This window comes from Amphiprion ocellaris, chromosome 9 (genome assembly GCF_022539595.1).
Source record: "Amphiprion ocellaris isolate individual 3 ecotype Okinawa chromosome 9, ASM2253959v1, whole genome shotgun sequence".
NCBI classification, from domain to species: domain Eukaryota; kingdom Metazoa; phylum Chordata; class Actinopteri; family Pomacentridae; genus Amphiprion; species Amphiprion ocellaris.
The window spans coordinates 199870-221316 of NC_072774.1; the positions used below are offsets into that span (position 1 = coordinate 199870).

A 21447-nucleotide genomic window follows, 5' to 3' on the forward strand; every position below is an offset into this window, starting at 1 on the left:
AGTCCAACAGTCATATGATCAAAACTCTGAGAGCTTCAGGTTGAACTGCAGGCAGTGTTAAACAGCAGAGAGGAGACAGACAGGAAAACTACATAAAAATGTAAATACGACAATATCTGGAGCAGGAAGAGCCGCCGCTACCTTCAGCAGAAAACAAAGAACAGCAATAAAATAAATGCAGCAGAAACAGAGAACAGAGGAGCAGGTTGTTGGAGAGCCATTCAGCATGGAGGAACATCTGATGATGATGGTGGAACATCTACTGATGATGGTGGAACATCTACTGATGATGATGGAACATCTTTCTACTGATGATGATGGAACATCTTTCTACTGATGATGATGGAACATCTTTCTACTGATGATGGTGGAACATCTTTCTACTGATGATGATGGAACATCTTTCTACTGATGATGGTGGAACATTTTTCTACTGATGATGGTGGAACATCTTTCTACTGATGATGGTGGAACATCTTTCTACTGATGATGGTGGAACATCTTTCTACTGATGATGATGGAACATCTTTCTACTGATGATGATGGAACATCTACTGATGATGGTGGAACATCTACTGATGATGGTGGAACATCTACTGATGATGATGATGGAACATCTTTCTACTGATGATGGTGGAACATCTTTCTACTGATGATGGTGGAACATCTTTCTACTGATGATGATGGAACATCTTTCTACTGATGATGGTGGAACATCTTTCTACTGATGATGGTGGAACATCTTTCTACTGATGATGGTGGAACATCTTTCTACTGATGATGATGGAACATCTACTGATGATGGTGGAACATCTACTGATGATGGTGGAACATCTTCTACTGATGATGATGGAACATCTTTCTACTGATGATGGTGGAACATCTTTCTACTGATGATGATGGAACATCTTTCTACTGATGATGGTGGAACATCTTTCTACTGATGATGATGGAACATCTTTCTACTGATGATGGTGGAACATTTTTCTACTGATGATGGTGGAACATCTTTCTACTGATGATGGTGGAACATCTTTCTACTGATGATGATGGAACATCTACTGATGATGGTGGAACATCTACTGATGATGGTGGAACATCTACTGATGATGGTGGAACATCTACTGATGATGATGATGGAACATCTTTCTACTGATGATGGTGGAACATCTTTCTACTGATGATGGTGGAACATCTTTCTACTGATGATGATGGAACATCTTTCTACTGATGATGGTGGAACATCTTTCTACTGATGATGGTGGAACATCTTTCTACTGATGATGATGGAACATCTACTGATGATGGTGGAACATCTACTGATGATGGTGGAACATCTTCTACTGATGATGATGGAACATCTTTCTACTGATGATGGTGGAACATCTTTCTACTGATGATGATGGAACATCTTTCTACTGATGATGGTGGAACATCTACTGATGACGGTGGAACATCTTTCTACTGATGATGATGGAACATCTTTCTACTGATGATGGTGGAACATCTACTGATGATGGTGGAACATCTTTCTACTGATGATGGTGGAACATCTACTGATGACGGTGGAACATCTTTCTACTGATGATGGTGGAACATCTTTCTACTGAGAGAGATCATATTTCTCCTATATTGGTTTCTCTTCATTGGCTTCCTGTTAAATCTAGAATAGAATTCAAAATCCTTCTTATGACATATAAAGCTCTTAACAACCAATCTCCATCATATCTTAAAGACCTGATAGTACCATATTATCCTAGCAGAACTCTTCACTCTCAGACTGCAGGCTTACTTGTTGTTCCTAGAATCTCTAAAAGTAGAATGGGAGGCAGAGCCTTCAGTTATCAGGCACCTCTCCTGTGGAACCAGCTCCCAGTTTGGGTTCGGGAGGCGGACACCCTCTCTATTTTTAAGACCAGGCTTAAAACCTTCCTTTTCGACAAAGCTTATAGTTAGGGCTGACTGGGTGACCCTGACGGGGTGAGCTGGTGTTTTCATTTGCACAACTGACTTCCCCTCTTGACGTCCCTTTAGTTTGCCCCTAGTTATGCTGCTATAGGCCTAGGCTGCTGGGGAACCTCTCTTGATGCACTGAGCCCTTCTCTAACTACCTATGTATTTACTATATATACCATTATTGCATTACATTCACTCTGTTTCTTTCTGTGTCCTTTCTCCGAGTGTCCCTGGTCCCAGAGCTGGATGCTGGATGCTTCAGATGTGTGGCTGTGTTTTATGGTCCTTGTGTCCCACCCCCCACCTCTCTATCTCTACCCCTCTATCTGTATCCCTCTATCTCTACCTCTACCCCTCTATCTCTACCCCTCTACCTCTTCTGTCCCTCTCAACCCACCCGGCCAGCAGCAGATGGGTTCCCCCACATTAGAGCCGGGTTCTGCTCGAGGTTTTTTTTCCCTGTTAAAAGGGTGTTTTCCTTGCCACTGTCGCCTTTTGGCTTGCTCTGGGGGTCAGGCATATGGGTTCTGTAAAGCGTCTCGAGACAATTTGACTGTAATTGGCGCTATATAAATAAAATTGAATTGAATTGAATACTGATGATGATGGAACATCTTTCTACTGATGATGATGGAACATCTACTGATGATGGTGGAACATCTACTGATGACGGTGGAACATCTTTCTACTGATGATGATGGAACATCTACTGATGATGGTGGAACATCTACTGATGACGGTGGAACATCTTTCTACTGATGATGGTGGAACATCTTTCTACTGATGATGATGGAACATCTACTGATGATGGTGGAACATCTACTGATGACGGTGGAACATCTTTCTACTGATGATGGTGGAATATCTACTGATGATGATGGAACATCTACTGATGATGGTGGAACATCTACTGATGACGGTGGAACATCTTTCTACTGATGATGGTGGAATATCTACTGATGATGATGGAACATCTACTGATGATGGTGGAACATCTTTCCAGAGTTAAAACAGTTTGTTGAGGCTCTAATAAGTCAAACATCTTCAGCATGTGGAGCTACTTTCTGTTTCTTGCTCTGATTCCAAGATTTTTCCGTTTTGGTTTCAGCAATTAGTCTACATTGTTCTGAGTTCTCCTTCATGGAGTTCTACTCCTGAGGAGCAGAGGAGGAGCAGAGGAGAACCAAAGGAGAACCAGAGGAGAACCAGAGGAGGACTAAAGGAGGAGCAGAGGAGAACCAGAGGAGGGACAAAGGAGAACCAGAGGAGGACCAAAGGTGGAGAAGAGGAGAACCAGAGGAGGAGCAAAGGAGAACCAGAGGAGGAGCAGAGGAGGACCAAAGGAGGAGCAAAGGAGAATCAGAGGAGAACCAGAGGATGAGCAAAGGAGAACCAGAGGAGGGGCAGAGGAGGACCAAAGGAGGAGCAGAGGAGAACCAGAGGAGGAGCAGTGGAGAACCAGAGGAGGAGCAAAGGAGAACCAGAGGAGGACCAAAGGAGGAGCAGTGGAGAACCAGAGGAGAACCAGAGGAGGAACAAAGGAGACCCAGAGGAGGAACAGAGGAGAACCAGAGGAGGAGCAGAGGAGGAGAAGAGGAGAACCAGAGGAGGAGCAGTGGAGAACCAGAGGAGAACCAAAGGAGGAGCAGAGGAGAACCAGAGGAGGAGCAGAGGAGGACCAAAGGAGGAGCAGTGGAGAACCAGAGGAGAACCAGAAGAGGAACAAGGGAGAACCAGAGGAGGAACAAAGGAGAACCAGAGGAGGACCAGAGGAGGACCAGAGGAGGACCAGAGGAGGAGCAGAGGAGGAGCAAAGGAGAACCAGAGGAGAACCAGAGGAGGACCAGAGGAGAACCAGAAGAGAACCAGAGGAGGACCAGAGGAGGAGCAAAGGAGAACCAGAGGAGAACCAGAGGAGGAGCAAAGGAGAACCAGAGGAGAACCAGAGGAGGAGCAGAGGAGGAGCAAAGGAGAACCAGAGGAGAACCAGTTGAGAACCAGAGGAGGAGCAAAGGAGGAGCAGAGGAGAACCAGAGGAGGAGCAGAGGAGGAGCAAAGGAGAACCAGAGGGGAACCAGGGGAGGACCAGAGGAGAACCAGAGGAGGAACAAAGGAGAACCAGAGGAGAACCAGAGGAGGATCAGAGGAGAACCAGAGGAGGACCAGAGGAGAACCAGAAGAGAACCAGAGGAGGAGCAGAGGAGAACCAGAGGAGGAGCAGAGGAGGACCAAAGGAGGAGCAGTGGAGAACCAGAGGAGAACCAGAGGAGGAACAAAGGAGAACCAGAGGAGGAACAAAGGAGAACCAGAGGAGGAGCAGAGGAGGACCAGAGGAGGACCAGAAGAGAACCAGAGGAGGACCAGAGGAGGAACAAGGGAGAACCAGAGGAGGAACAAAGGAGAACCAGAGGAGGACCAGAGGAGGACCAGAAGAGAACCAGAGGAGGACCAGAGGAGGAGCAAAGGAGAACCAGAGGAGAACCAGAGGAGGACCAGAGGAGAACCAGAAGAGAACCAGAGGAGGAGCAAAGGAGAACCAGAGGAGGAGCAAAGGAGAACCAGAAGAGGAGCAGAGGAGGACCAGAGGAGAACCAGAAGAGAACCAGAGGAGGAGCAAAGGAGAACCAGAGGAGAACCAGAGGAGGAGCAAAGGAGAACCAGAGGAGAACCAGAGGAGGAGCAGAGGAGGAGCAAAGGAGAACCAGAGGAGAACCAGTTGAGAACCAGAGGAGGAGCAAAGGAGGAGCAGAGGAGAACCAGAGGAGGAGCAGAGGAGGAGCAAAGGAGAACCAGAGGAGAACCAGGGGAGGACCAGAGGAGAACCAGAGGAGGAACAAAGGAGAACCAGAGGAGGAACAAAGGAGAACCAGAGGAGAACCAGAGGAGGATCAGAGGAGAACCAGAGGAGGACCAGAGGAGAACCAGAAGAGAACCAGAGGAGGAGCAAAGGAGAACCAGAGGAGAGCCAGAGGAGGAGCAAAGGAGAACCAGAGGAGAACCAGAGGAGAACCAGAGAAGGAGCAAAGGAGAACCAGAGGAGAACCAGAGGAGAACCAGAGGAGGACAAGAGGAGGACCAGAGGAGAACCAGAAGAGAACCAGAGGAGGAGCAAAGGAGAACCAGAGGAGGAGCAGACACTCAGCAGGTGAGATCTTCACTCTACACAGACGGCACAATGGCATCGGAAAGTTGGCATGGCAACCGGCCCGTTGTCATGGCGACCCTCTGATGGCACACAGGGTCGGTAAACAAGGATGCTGGTTGCCTGGACGACCGCTGAGCTCTCCGAGTAAACACAGAATGAGCAGCAGGGAGGAGGTGACGCTTCCTCTGATCTGTCTGTTGCTTTGAGACCAGAAAACAGCAGGAAAACCTCAGAGAACCAGGAAACCTCCAGGATGGAGATACAAGGAGAGGAGAGGAGCATCTACCAGAACATCAGCCTCATCTCCTGTCACATCGTCTCACACAAACAACTACATGTGAATTTATTTGATTATTTATTTTGTAAAAAAATGAAAAAAACTGCCACAGGAGTTAAAAACTGGAGCGAAATGGTGACAGACATTCTAAAATTACTCTGCTCCTCATCAGTAGAAGATGTTCCACCATCATCAGTAGATGTTCCACCATCATCAGTAGATGTTCCACCATCATCAGTAGATGTTCCACCATCACCAGTAGAAGATGTTCCACCATCATCAGTAGATGTTCCACCATCATCAATAGATGTTCCACCATCATCAGTAGATATTCCACCATCATCAGTAGATGTTCCACCATCATGAGTAGATGTTCCACCATCATCAGAAGAAGATGTTCCACCATCATCAGCAGATGTTCCAAAATCATCAGCAGATGTTCCACCATCATCAGTAGAAGATGTTCCACCATCATCAGTAGATGTTCCACCATCATCAGTAGATGTTCCACCATCATCAGTAGAAGATGTTCCACCATCATCAGTAGATGTTCCACCATCATCAGTAGATGTTCCACCATCATCAGTAGATGTTCCACCATCACCAGTAGAAGATGTTCCACCATCATCAGTAGATGTTCCACCATCATCAATAGATGTTCCACCATCATCAGTAGATATTCCACCATCATCAGTAGATGTTCCACCATCATGAGTAGATGTTCCACCATCATCAGAAGATGTTCCACCATCATCAGCAGATGTTCCAAAATCATCAGCAGATGTTCCACCATCATCAGTAGAAGATGTTCCACCATCATCAGTAGATGTTCCACCATCATCAGTAGATGTTCCACCATCATCAGTAGAAGATGTTCCACCATCATCAGTAGAAGATGTTCCACCATCATCAGTAGATGTTCCACCATCATCAGTAGAAGGATGTTCCACCATCATCAGTAGATGTTCCACCATCATCAGTAGATGTTCCACCATCATCAGCAGAAGTTCCACCATCATCAGTAGAAGATGTTCCACCATCATCAGTAGAAGATGTTCCACCATCATCAGTAGATGCTCCACCAGCATCAGTAGATGTTCCACCATCATCAGTAGAAAGATGTTCCACCATCATCAGTAGAAAGATGTTCCACCAGCATCAGTAGATGTTCCACCATCACCAGTAGATGTTTCTCCATCATCAGTAGGAAGATGTTCCACCATCATCAGTAGATGTTCCATTATCATCAGTAGATGTTCCACCATCATCAGTAGATGTTCCACCATCATCAGTAGATGTTCCACCATCATCAGTAGAAAGATGTTCCACCATCATCAGTAGATGTTCCATTATCATCAGTATATGTTCCACCATCATCAGTAGATGTTCCACCATCATCAGTAGATGTTCCACCATCATCAGTAGATGTTCCATTATCATTAGTAGATTTTTCACCATCATCAGTAGATGTTCCACCATCATCAGTAGATGTTTCACCATCATCAGTAGATGTTTCTCCATCATCAGTAGATGTTTCACCATCATCAGTAGATGGTTCTCCATCATCAGTAGATGTTCCACCATCATCAGTAGATGTTTCTCCATCATCAGTAGATGTTTCTCCATCATCAGTAGATGTTTCTCCATCATCAGTAGATGTTTCACCATCATCAGTAGATGTTTCTCCATCATCAGTAGATGTTTCACCATCATCAGTAGATGTTCCTCCATCATCAGTAGATGTTTCACCATCATCAGTAGATGTTTCTCCATCATCAGTAGATGTTTCTCCATCATCAGTAGATGTTTCTCCATGCTGGATGGATCTCCATCCTGCTCCTCTGTTCTCTGCTTTTGCTGTGTTTATTTTAGTCTTTGAGGAAACACTGCCTGCAGTTCATCCTGAGTTTTCCTTCCTGCCCGTTGGTCACAGCTGAACTTTTAGTTTTTTATAAACTCTGGTTCCATCAAATGGTTCACTTTGGGAGATTTTTTAAAAATAAGACCTGAAGAAAGTGAATTTGATCAAATGTTGTGATTTTAAAATCATTTCCCAGCAGACGGTGAGTCCAGGGACCGTTGGAAATATGAAAACTCTACGATTCTTTGTGCTTTTTGTGGTTTCTGGCTGATGAATGAGGGTTTTAAGTAGACGTTCATTCCTGTGTGGTGAAAACTCTCCATCCTCCTTCAGTCCAACATGAACGCCTCCCTTCAGCTCTAATTACCTCTAATGACTCACGTCCCAATTAAGGCTTAATTAACACCAACCATCTGCAGACACGGAGGAGGAGGAGGAGGAGGAGGAGGTTTGTTCGTCTGCTGTACAGCTGCATCATGTTTGCCTCATTTGTGTCATTTTATGTGTCCTTTTTGTCGTCTTGTGTCTGCTTTGTGTCATTTGTGTCTCATTTGTGTTGTTTTGACTCTGGTTTGTATCATTTTTGCCTCATTTTTGCTGCTTTCTCTCATTTTCTTTGTCATTTTATGTCGGTCATATTTGGTCTTATTTATGTTGTTTTGTCTCTTGTTTGCATCATTTTGCACCTAATTTTTGCTGCTTTGTGGGGTATTTTTGTCATTTTATGTCTAATTTGTGTCATTCTCTATCTTGTTTGTGTCAATTTTGTCACTTTGTGTTGCTTTCATACATATATATATATATATATATATATATATATATATATATATATATATATATATATATATATATATATATAGAGAGAGAGAGAGAGAGAGAGAGAGAGAGAGAGAGAGAGAGAGAGAGAGAGAGAGAGAGAGTGAGGGAGAGAGAGTGTGCACGTCCCCTCGTGCACGGCTGAGCGAGCGCTGCATGCTAACATGCTAACTCTGGGCTGCAGCAGAGTTTCTCCACATCCAGTTAATCTGCTGCAGGGAGGATTGCACCAGGATTAAAGGATATTAAATCCCTGGATTATCCAATCAAATCGTATTCTCCCTCCCCCTCCCCCCCCTCTCTCCCCCACCCTCCCCCACCCGGCGACATCAGCGGACTGAACCATCGGCCAGGTAGAGGGGTGTTTGAATTAAAGAACAGCAGAATCAATGTTATTGCTCTGATTCTGTTTCACTCAATGAAATGTTCAAACATTACAGTGCACGTGAGCGTGCATGTGTGAGCGTGCACGGTGTACATGCACATGCACGTGTATGAGCAATAACATTGATTCTGCTGTTCTTTAATTCAAACACCCCTCCCTTCCCTCTCTGGAACGCTCCATCTTCATCCTCAGATGTCCGTTTTCCAGAGAGAAGAAAAGGAAACTATTTTTATCCTTTTATTTCTGCTCCTCTCTAATCCGTCGATGCTTTTTATCATTTATATAAAAACCTCCAGCCTCAAAGCTTCTCCTCTATCGGCCTCCAGCCTCAAAGCTTCTCCTCTATCGGCCTCCAGCCTCAAAGCTTCTCCTCCATCGGCCTCCAGCCTCAAAGCTTCTCCTCTATCGGCCTCCAGCCTCAAAGCTTCTCCTCTATCGGCCTCCAGCCTCAAAGCTTCTCCTCTATCGGCCTCCAGCCTCAAAGCTTCTCCTCTATCGGCCTCCAGCCTCAAAGCTTCTCCTCCATCGGCCTCCAGCCTCAAAGCTTCTCCTCTATCGGCCTCCAGCCTCAAAGCTTCTCCTCCATCGGCCTCCAGCCTCAAAGCTTCTCCTCTATCGGCCTCCAGCCTCAAAGCTTCTCCTCTATCGGCCTCCAGCCTCAAAGCTTCTCCTCCATCGGCCTCCAGCCTCAAAGCTTCTCCTCTATCGGCCTCCAGCCTCAAAGCTTCTCCTCTATCGGCCTCCAGCCTCAAAGCTTCTCCTCTATTGGCCTCCAGCCTCAAAGCTTCTCCTCTATCGGCCTCCGAATCTCAACGATTACCGTCATCGAGGCTGATGGGCTGATCCCCTGAAACCTACCCGCCTGTTTCTGACCCTGAAATTTACGTCTCTTCGAGATAAATTAGAGGAAGACGATTATTTCTATTCCACCAAAGTTCCCGTAAAACCTGCTCCCAGTTCTAGTGCAGTCTACTGTGTTTTATTGTGTTTTACTGTGTTTTTATTGTGTTTTACTGTTTTTAAAAGGAGAATACCAGATTAAACTCGGGTGTCAACATCAAACGTTTAGTGTCTGTTTTTGTTCCTTTGTGCCTCACTTGCATCATTTTGTGTCTGTTTTTGACATTTGATGCCTTGTTGGAATCATTTGTGTCTCCGTGTTGTTTTGTGTCACATTTGTGTTGTATTGTGTGTGTGTGGGTTTTTTTTTTTCCATTTTATGTCTTGTTTGTAGAGTTTTGTGTCTGTTTTTGTTGTTTTGCGTCTCATTAGTCTTGTTTTGGGTCTGGATTTTATAGTTTTGTGTTTCATTTGTGTCATTTTGTGTTGTTTCGTGTATGTTTTTTCTCATGTTGTTTGCAATGTTCTGGTGGTCATTTTAGGTCTTCGTTGTAGAGTTTTGTGTCTCATTATTTTGGATTTTGTTGTTTTGTTGTTCCTTTCTGTCTGTTTTTTGAACATTTCTGTTCAGTTTTTACACTCCACAAAAGATGGAGTTGAATCAGTTCTTCAGTCAGCCAAAGAATAACCACTGGAATAATTAATATAAAGCAAAAGCAGCAGAATAAATGAATAAATTACTGGTGTAGCTGCATCCAGACACCAAATAACTTCACTGCATGGATCTTTTTCTCTCTCTGTCTCTATAGCATCCTCTAATGTGACAAAAAACTAAGAGAATAAGGATGGAATGTGAAGATTTAGAGAAAATGAAGCTACAAGACAGAAAAAAATGCAACAATAAAAGACAAAAATTAACCACTTGAGTGATTTAGAAGCAGAAACATGACAATAAATGAATAAATTCGTGTTTCAGGAGTGAAATAATGATGATTTCCAGAGTATTTTTCTCTCTCTATGTCTAGTCTGTCCTCTAATCTGCCAGATAATTCGCAGAATAATCCAAGAATGTGAATATTTAGAGAAAAAGAAGCTATAAGACAGATAAAAAGCAACAATACGACACATCCTGATGGCAGAAATGAAGCATTTCAGTGATTTAGAAGCAGAAATGTGACAATAAATGAATAAATTTGTTTCAGGAGGTATCCTGGTGTCAAATAACGACGATTTCCAGAGTATTTTTTCTACTTTGTCCTCTAATCTGTCAAATAATTCACAGAAAAATCCGAGAACGTGAATATTTAGAGTGAAACAAGCGACTCGGACGGATAATCGATATAAACGGTGACTTCCAGCTGCTCCCATCTCCTAACGTCAGGCTTTGCATCCCTCAGGTTACCTAGCAACCTGGCATCTGGCTCGGCCCGGTCGCCTGGCAACGCTCCTATCCCCCTCTGCTTCCTGCCTGTCGCCTCATTCTTCACACCTGAGGAGTCACCCTTCCTCCTCCTCCTCCTCCCCATCAGACACCATGGCGACAGCATCCCAGCCAGCAGGGAGCAGAGCGGACCGTTCTGTTGGTTTTAGTGTTGGAGCGTCAGTGAGATCTGATGGGTTTAGTCGGTTTAATCCAGCAGATTTTAGGATCAAATAAAACCAGAGGCAGGAAGTTCAACACAAAAACAAGGAAAGAAACACAAATATAGACTCAGAACATTAATTCCAGTTCATCTATAATTCCTGAATAACTCCTGGGATTCGCTTCTTTTTCTACTAGTTTCCAGATCCTTCTTTAAAATGTTCCACCCGTTCTCTCACTAAAACGCCTGATAAATCTGATTCTAAGTGCAGAAACATTTGGTTCACTTCATCCATCGCACAAATCTGCAGCTCTAACTGTCGGATATTTGGTCAAAAAATGTCAATAAAAATGACAAAAGGCCGGTTAAGTCCAGAGACGAGCTTTTCTTTCCTCTGTGACACTAAACGGAGATCTTTAGAACCCGGCAGGAAGAACAATGAAGCTTCTCCTGTCGGCTTTTAGAATCTAAACCTGCCTCAACCTGGACCTCCCTCACTGCTGCTGCTGCTGCTGCTGCTGCTGCGTCGTTGTTGTTGTTGTCGTGCTGTTGTTGTGTTGTCAGCAGGTTGTGTTGTTGTTTTATTGTTGTTGTTGTGTTGTTTTTGTGTTGTTGTTGTCAGCAGGTTGTGTTCCTCCAGGTGGAGATGTAACATCTAGTTGTGGTTCCTGACAGATGTCCTCCTGTTGTGTGTGTGTGCTTGCGTGCGTGCGTGCGTGCGTGCGTGCGTGCGTGCGTGCGTGCGTGCGTGCGTGCGTGCGTGCGTGCGTGCGTGCGTGTGTCTCCAGATTTTTCCATGTACAAAAACAGAAATTAGTTTTCTTTAAACAGTTAAATCCCGTTGCTCCTCTACTATCAATCTGAATCTGAAGCTCCTCCCCCTTTCCATCCACACCTGTCCTCCTCCTCCTCTTCCTCCTCCTCCATCATCCATCCATCCGCCCCACACATGGTGAGGGCTAAAAATAGAACCCAGTATGGGGGTGGGAGGTGGGGGAGGCGCTACCATCCCAGACCCATCAGGAGGGGAGAGATATTGGTGGAGTCAGGAGGAGGAGGAGGAGGAGGAGGAGGGAGGAAGGAGGGAGGGAGGAAGAGAAGGAGGAGGGAGGAAGGAGGGAGGGAGGAAGAGGAGGAGGAGGGAGGAAGGAGGGAGGGAGCAAGAGGAGGGAGGAAGGAGGGAGGGAGGAAGAGGAGGAAGGAGGAGGGAGGGAGGAAGAGGAGGAGGAGGGAGGGAGGGAGGAAGGAGGGAGGGAGGAAGAGAAGGAGGAGGGAGGAAGGAGGGAGGGAGGAAGAGGAGGAGGAGGGAGGAAGGAGGGAGGGAGCAAGAGGAGGGAGGAAGGAGGGAGGGAGGAAGAGGAGGAAGGAGGAGGGAGGGAGGAAGAGGAGGAGGAGGGAGGGAGGGAGGAAGGAGGGAGGAAGAGGAGGGAGGAAGGAGGGAGGGAGGAAGAGGAGGAAGGAGGAGGGAGGGAGGAAGAGGAGGAGGAAGGAGGAGCAGAACAGTAAACAGAGCTGCTGACCACAGAATGATGCTAAATTAGCCACAAAGGCCCCAGTGGATAATCAGTCATTATAGCTGATAAACAACGAGTCTAACCCTATTCCAGTGGAAAATCATCATAGCTGAGGGCCGCTGGGAGGCTGGATGCTAGGATGCTAACCTTCCACATGGAAACACAGCCAGAGAGAACATGACCATCTGATAAACAACAACCCTAACCATCCAACCCCAACCCAGAAACACACAGCGACAAAAAACGACAACACCCACAATCTGAAAAACGACAAGCTACAACCCTCCAACCCTCCAACCCTAACCCAGGCTGCTTAGATTCCACATGGAAACACAGTCAGAGCGAACACAACAGCAACACAATCTGGTAAGCAACGAGCTACAATCCTCAAACCCTCTAACACACCATGTCATGTTGGTTTCTGTTTTTGTCAACAACTACAAGTTTTTTGATTATTTATTTTGCAAAAATTGCAAAATAAAACCTTGAGTCAGCAGCGTCGTAAGTTTGTCCAGAAACCCTGGAATAAAATAATAAAACCGTGACTCTCCACGCTGCAGATATTTAACTGTTTTAACCCTCCTGTTGTCCTCATTTACAGGCACCAAAAAATATTGTTTCCTTGTCTGAAAAAAATCCAAAAATTCAGAAAAACAAATCCCCAAATTTCAAAAAATTTACAAAACCTTCAGGAAGAAAATTCCAATAATTCCTTAAAAGTTTCACTTAAAAGTTTTATTTTAAAAAATTCCCCAAATTTGGCAAGAAAAATGTTGTAAATATTTTCAAAAAATGAGAAAAATTTTCCAAAAAAATCCTAAAAATATCTAAAGTGATTCCATATATATCAGTAAAACTTCTAATATTTTCTTGAAGAACATTCACATAAAAATCAACCAAAATCCAGCAAAACTTGCTGGATTTTGGCTGATTTTTTTGTGACTGTTCTTAAGAAACATTTTTAACATTTCTTTTTTTCCACCAAAAGATGTTCAAAGATTTCCCAAAAATATTGAAAATGTGGACATCAGAAGTTTCACTGTGAAAATATATATTTTCCCACATTTTCAAACTTTAAAACGGGTCAATTTTGACCTGCACTACGACACGAGGGTTAAGGTCACTGCCTGCAGTACAACCGAAAAACAAAGATGTTTCCATGAGGAGCTCGTTGTGCCAAATAGTGCATATTTTCGGGGCTTTTTTTGTACAAAGTCTGGTTTATTTTTTCCAAATGTATGAATGAAACTTGTAGAATAAAGAGATTAAATGAAATCTGATGAGCTGAAGATTTGTTTTGGTCGAGTTTTAAAACATTACGTCACGGATGAGAACCTGAAGGAAAGAATCAGCAGGAAAGATTTTCACATCTCTGATGGTTCGAATCATGAGTGATGTCCTGAAATGCTCATTTGAGCATTTGAGAAAAAACAGATTTTTGAGCTTCTACAGACATTTTCACAGTTTTAGGATGTTGAGTGTCAGGTTTTTTCACTAAAATAAAAAGTCCTGCCCTCTGAAAACTACAGTTAGACAGAATTAAAGTTTTTCATTATTTATTTTGCAAAAAAAATAAAAACCTTCACTCAACACCTCAGCAGCATCTGTGGAAGTTTGGTGGAACTAAAGACTCCGTGTGGGTCCAGTTTAACTCAGAAATCCCAGAATTTCTGTCTCCTACCAGTTGGTTCCAGCTGAGTCACTACTGACTTCATGAATTCTCCAAATTCTGCAGAATTTTTGTAGTTTTTAGAACATCTGGTTCATGTAAATGATTTCATTGTGACAAATGTTTAAACAGGAAATGTAAAATAAAGTGATTTTGATCAAATATCTCCATTTTGAGGTTAAATTCAGTTATTTTCAGCCCAAAAGTCCCTGAATTTTGGTGGTGTGACTGTTGGTCTCAGCTGAGTCCCTCGGAGCTTCATGGTTCCTCAGAGAATGGCAGAATTTTTACTTTTTTTTTTTTTTTTGACAGAATCTGCTTTCAGCGAACAGTTTGGATTTGACAGACTTTTCTATGTGGACTGTAGAGTTTAGATCTGCTTCTTTTTGAACATCACAGATCAGGATTTAGTTCAAAAAGCGTTTATTCTTGTTTGAAATCATCCACCTTTAATAGAATCTCTATATACATATAAATATATCTCAATAAATGAGTCTTTCAGTGCTGATCAGTTCTACTACGTGATGGACCAACAGGAGCTCTTTCTTTTGGCATCATTTGTGGTTTTCTGAGACTAAAATTGTGTCGATCTGCATCCAAACGAGACCCAAGGAGCTCTGATGAGGTCATCTGTTCTCCAATCCTCTGGAAACGCCTCATTTCCAATCTGATAGTCGACTGAAGAACCAGAGGATTTATTTATAGAAATCTATGTTTACATCTAGATTTATACATGATTCTCCTCCTTTCATTCCTGCGGTTAAACCAGCGCTAAATCTCATCAGAGAGTTTTATTTTAAAAATCCCCCAAATTTGGCAGAAAATTCTTGTAAATATTGTAAAAAAATGAGTAAAGATCTTTTTAAAAATCCTAAAAATATCTAAAGTCATTCCATATATATCAGTAAAACTTTTAATATTTTCTTAAGAACGTTCACATAAAAATCCAAAATCCAGCGAAATTTTGTTTGATTTTTATGTGAATGTTCTTAAGAAACAATTTTAACATTTCTTTTTTTCCACCAAAAAATGTTAAATAATTTACACAAAATGTTGAAAATGTGGACATCAGAAGTTTCACTGTGAAAATAGATTTTTTTTTCCACATTTTCAAACATTAAATTTCAGCCGCAAGACGACAGGAGGGTTAAAAATCTTGTCGTCTTTATGAAAAGATAAAAAGAGTTTAAGCAGAGAATCCTCCCAAAATATTCATCACTTTATCTGGAACTGAAGGCAGCTTTCTGTTGGCAGAGCTCATATATAGATGGAGGACTTCTCCTCCGCTGACAACAGATGTTTTACTGCTGCTGCAGATGAGGACGAAATGAGGAGACGAGGATGAAATGAGGAGACGAGGATGAAATGAGGAGATGAGGACGAAATGAGGAGATGAGGACGAAATGAGGAGATGAGGACGAAATGAGGAGATGAGGACGAAATGAGGAGGTGAGGATGAAATGAGGAGATGAGGACGAAATGAGGAGGTGAGGATGAAATGAGGAGGTGAGGACGAGTGGAGGAGGAAAAGGAGAGCAGGAAGGTCAGACTCCTCAGCAGACATGAATAGTTTTATTAGCAGGACGTTTAGGAGGAGGAGCTTCCACAGATACAGGGAAACAGGAACATATATGCATGTATGTGTACATGTATGTATACATATATATATATATATATATATATATATATATATATATATATATATATATATATATATATATATATATATACATATATGTACAAATACATATCTGTATCTGTATGTATGCAGGGTTGTTCTCTCCTCCCTCTGAGCTTCCATCCAGACTCTCCTCCGCTATTTCCTCCCAGAGATCTTATCGTTCTGCAGAGATGCAGCAGCTGAAGCTCTGATCAGAGATAAAGGAGATAAAGGAGAAGATCCAGACCCATGTGGGTTTTTCAGAGTCGATGCCGATTATTCTTAGTGAGCCAGGAGGCCGATATCTGCTGTTTATATCTGCAGTAAAATGAAAACAGTCAGAATAACAGATTCTCTAAGCTGTGATCATCAGTCTGTCATTACTGCTCTGTTAGCTTTCCTGCTAATTAAAGTCCTCTCGAAGTGCGAAACAACCGACATATCTGGACTGGAGAAGAAAGACCTGCTGGGTTCTGCTGCTGAATTACGTTTTAATCAGTTACCTAAGCAACTTCCTGTATGAAAATATTCCACTAAAACAATTTCCTGTATGAAAATATTCCACTAAAACAATTTCCTGTATTAAAAAATTCCACTAAAACAACTTCCCATATGAAAATATTCCACTAAAACAATTTCCTCTATGAAAATATTCCACGAAAACAACTTCCTGTCTAAAAATATTCCACTAAAATAACTTCCTGTATGAAAATATTCCACTAAAACAATTTCCTGTCTGAAAATATTCCACTAAAGCAACTTCCTGTCTGAAAATATTCCACTAAAACAATTTCCTCTATGAAAATATTCCACGAAAACAACTTCCTGTCTAAAAATATTCCACTAAAATAACTTCCTGTATGAAAATATTCCACTAAAACAATTTCCTGTCTGAAAATATTCCACTAAAGGAACTTCCTGTCTGAAAATATTCCACTAAAGCAACTTCCTGTCTGAAAATATTCCACTAAAACAACTTCCTGTCTGAAAATATTCCACCTAAACAACTTCCTGTATGAAAATATTACACTAAAACAACTTCCTGTATGAAAATATTCCACCTAAACAACTTCCTGTATGAAATATTCCACCAGAACAACTTCTTGTATGAAATATTCCACCAGAACAACTTCCTGTATGAAAATATTCCACCTAAACAACTTCCTGTATGAAAATATTCCACCTAAACAACTTCCTGTATGAAAATATTCCACCAGAACAACTTCCTGTATGAAATATTCCACCAGAACAACTTCCTCTGTGAAAATATTCCACCAGAACAACTTTCTGTATGAAAATATTCCACCTAAACAATTTCCTGTATGAAAATATTTCACCAGAACAACTTCCTGTATGAAAATATTCCATTAAAACAACTTCCTGTATGAAATATTCCACCACAACAACTTCCTGTATGAAAATATTACACTAAAACAACTTCCTGTATGAAAATATTCCACCTAAACAACTTCCTGTATGAAATATTCCACCAGAACAACTTCTTGTATGAAATATTCCACCAGAACAACTTCCTGTATGAAAATATTCCACCTAAACAACTTCCTGTATGAAAATATTCCACCAGAACAACTTCCTGTATGAAATATTCCAGCAGAACAACTTCCTCTGTGAAAATATCCCACCTAAACAACTTCCTGTCTGAAAATATTCCACCAGAACAACTTCCTGTATGAAAATATTCCACCAGAACAACTTTCTGTATGAAAATATTCCACCTAAACAATTTCCTGTATGAAAATATTTCACCAGAACAACTTCCTGTATGAAAATATTCCATTAAAACAACTTCCTGTATGAAAATATTCCACCTAAACAACTTCCTGTATGAAAATATTACACTAAAACAACTTCCTGTATGAAAATATTCCACCTAAACAACTTCCTGTATGAAATATTCCACCAGAACAACTTCTTGTATGAAATATTCCACCAGAACAACTTCCTGTATGAAAATATTCCACGAGAACAATTTCCTGTATGAAAATATTCCACCTAAACAGTTTCCTGTATGAAAATATCCCACCTAAACAATTTCCTGTATAAAAATATTCCACCAGAACAACTTCCTGTATGAAAATATTCCACCAGAACAACTTCCTGTATGAAAACATTCCACCAGAACAACTTCCTGTATGAAAATATTCCACCTAAACAATTTCCTGTATGAAATATTCAAGCAGAACAACTTCCTATATGAAAATATTCCACCAGAACAACTTCCTGTATCTCTGTTTGTGCCGGGGCATCATTCCTGCATCCTGGGCTGAGCTCCACCTGAGACCATCCTGGATTTCAAAACTTTATCTTCATCTACACGTCTTCCAAGTCTGCTTTGCTATGTCCAATGACAAAAACTCCAGTAGAGGTAGCGCTCTTTTCACGGTTTTTAACCACATTTAGAAAAACTGTAAATACAAATACAGGCCTTAAGTTGGAACACTGGAGAAAATGGAAACAAATCCGTTCCATGCATCAAGATATCCATCATGAAAAGCAATGACCGAAGCCGTCTGATAGCGCCACGTGACGATGTATTCATCCACTCCGATCGCCAACTAGTTCCACGTAACCAGTTCCTACATAATGACGAAACGCCATAGGCCGAGGACGTCGTAAACTGAGGACCTCCTGTATACAGAAGTTAGGAGCATGGTGTTCACTTCATCTGTTAACAAGAAGAAAAGCTTTTTGTCTAAAAGGAAAATAATCTTGTGTGTTGTCGGGTTGAATGAATAAAAGAATGACAGTAGAACTGCTGCAAACCGCTAAAAATGCTAAACCAGATCCTGTGGAACCATTTTTCTACCTGACAGAGAGAAAAAAGAAAACCAGACAGAGGGAGTTCCAGATTATGAAACGAGACGAAAGAGAACGTTAATTAGACTCCTGATGCCTCTCTGGGCAGCCATCAGAGGGCATGGAGACGCTTTAAGGGGACGTTTGTCCTTCTGAGACACTGGTGGATGCTCGTTACATCACAGCGATAGTAAACCTTCAGCTGGCTTGTTGCATGTACGTGCACTCTGCTGCATGGACGTGCACTCTGCTGCATGAATGCATGTGTTTATGATGTGTTTTTTAGACACTCACCCCAGGTAGAGTCTTCTGCTCGTGCAGGGCACTCTGGGCCTTCAGCGCCGACTCTCTGGCACAGTACGTCAGGAAGGCACATCCTGGCAGGAGGAGAAGATAAAATAAAAAGGTTCCAGCCTGTCAGAAGCATTTCAGTCGTTCCTCACACCTTCCTCCTCATTAAACACACAGCTAACCTGCAGCTAACGAGGTTTAGCATCACGTTAGCATCACACAAACGCTCATTCAGCTTCACATTGAACAACGAAACAGGGAAAAGGTTTGAGGAGCCAATGGTGACTCGGAGATCATCAGAATGAAGCTAACTGAACATCAGGAGAATTAGTTTCTGCTTCCATTTAAGGGATATTTAGAAACATTCTTTACAAGAAGATAAATATTGTTCCTTTCTCTGAAAAAAATCCAAAAATTCAGCCAAAAAAATCCCCAAATTTATAAAAAATTTGCAAAATCTTCAGGGAGAAAATTCCAAAAATTCCTTAAAAGTTTCCCTTAAAAGTTTTTTTTTTTTTTAAATCCCCAAATTTGGCAAGAAATAAAAATTTTAAAATAAAAAAATTAAAAATTGTAAATATTTTCAAAAGAAATGAATAAAAATCTTCCAAAAAAATCTAAAAATATCTAAAGTGATTCCATATATATCAGTAAAACTTCTAATATTTTCTTTAAGAACATTCACATAAAAATCAACCAAATTCCAGCGAAATTCACTGGATTTTGGTTGATTTTTCTTCCAAATGTTCTTAAACATTTCTTTTTTTTTTAACATTTCTTTTTTTCCACCAAACGTTGTTCAAAAATTTCCCGAAAATATTGAAAATGTGGAAGTTTTCACTGTGAAAATATATTTTTCCCACATTTTTAAACTTTAAAAGGGGTCAGTTTGACCCGCAGGACGACTCGAGGGTTAAATGTGCTTCATTCAGCTTTTTTAAAATCACTACAGAATCACCCCGATCATTCCACAGTCATTCATTAGTTCTAAATGCAGCTGTTCAGGTGAAAGTTTCCGTATTTTTTTCAGTTTATGTTGCAGAAAAAACAAATATTGACGTGGCCTAAAGAGAAATGTTTGACTGAATAAGTGAAGAAGACGAGATAAATGTCTGTCAGTTGGTCTTCAGGCTTTTTAAAGACAGTTTTAGTTTCCAACATTCACCAAGAAGTCATCTGCTGTAGATTTAAAATGCAGAAAAACAAGATTTCAGAATCTGTTACAAAAATCACAATTAAGTCCATTTTCCCCAAATTCTTCAGCCCTCGTTTCGAAATGTTCTTTTTAATGGTGATATTTCTGATATAAACAGAGATCTGGAGGCTGGAAGGTGATCTGATATTTAGGACTCAACATCTTTGGACTAAACTAAACTCTGATCCACATTTTTCACCATTTAAAGACATTTTAGAGACAAAGAACTGATTGATTAAAATAAAACATGATCATTACATCTTTGTCGTTATAAATTCTCCTTCACCGATTTCTTGACTGTTCGGGTAAAACAGGCGATTCTACTGAATTATTTAAATTTAATTTTTTATTTTTCACTATTTCCTGTCATTTTATCTACCAAACATTTAGTTGATTAATCGATTTAAATTTTTTTTTTTTAAAGGAAAACAGTCTAAATTCAGTGATTTCAGCTCCTTAAATGTGAACATTTTCTGGTTTCTTTCCTCTGTGACAGTAACCTGATCATCTTTGGACTAAACCAGACATTTGAGGAAACTCTGATCCACATTTTTCAACATTTTTGGTCCAAATCCAGAAAATAATTGACACTAAAAAGAATTCTAGTCTAGTTTAGCTCCAGTTGGACTCCTGATGTAGTTTGTTTGTGGTGATTTCAGCAGGAATCCAAGAGAAACTACCATTAAATCTGGATTTTAACCTTCTTCAGGGCAAAAGCTATTATCTTCCTTCTGATGATTAGTTTCTGGATTATTTTATTGCTTTGTCTCTAAAACGTCTCAGGATGGTGAAAATGTCCATCAGAGTCTTTAAAAGTATTTTTTAGTTCAACCATCACTGAGAAACTCAGTTAAATTAAATTAGAGCTGCAATAATTAATCGATTAGTCATCAAATATGAATTTCATTTGCAAAAATTTTACTAATCTATCAGTTTGAATCATTTTCTGAATAAAATCAGTTTAAATTCAGTGATTTCAGCCCCTAAATGTGAATATTTTCTGGTTTCCTTCCTCTGTGACAGTAAACTGAAGATCTTTGGACTAAACCAGACATTTGAGGGAACATTTTTCACCATTTTCTGACATTTTAATGAATCAGTTAATTATTATTTGTGGCCCTAAAAACAGCCGATTATCACTAAGGATCAACGTTCAGCTAATAACCTGTCAAGCAGAAATAAAGGCATTCTTGTTGCAGTTTGAGTTGATTTTTGTTTTTCCAGTGTCAACCCTGAACCCGTCAATGGATCCCAGGACAAAGTGAAACAAACCCAGATCTCTCAGGGATCTTCCATCCATCTCGTTGGTTTTAGGAGCAGCTCACTGATTGGTGGATTCTCCAAACAGTGCTTGGTTCCTCGGAGTCTCCAGCTTCCATCCATTACACTGATTGGAGCCTGATCTGCTCCATAAACCCTCAGCTTTTATCTACTAAAG

The 21447-nt window shown here is 41.3% G+C and overlaps 1 protein-coding gene across 7 annotated transcripts in view; it reads right to left on the bottom strand.

Annotated features, from left to right (window-relative positions):
• LOC111584525 (CUGBP Elav-like family member 3) overlaps positions 1-21447 on the bottom strand; it is a 53429-nt gene that overhangs the window by 25754 nt on the left and 6228 nt on the right. For all 7 annotated transcript variants that reach the window (XR_008602726.1, XR_008602725.1, XM_055013540.1 and 4 more), the window contains one exon: positions 18818-18900. Coding sequence is in view for 5 of the 7 variants with exons in the window: in XM_055013540.1 (XP_054869515.1) it covers positions 18818-18900 (83 nt within the window). In the remaining 2 variants the exon portion in view is untranslated. The remainder of the gene's footprint in view (positions 1-18817; positions 18901-21447) is intronic.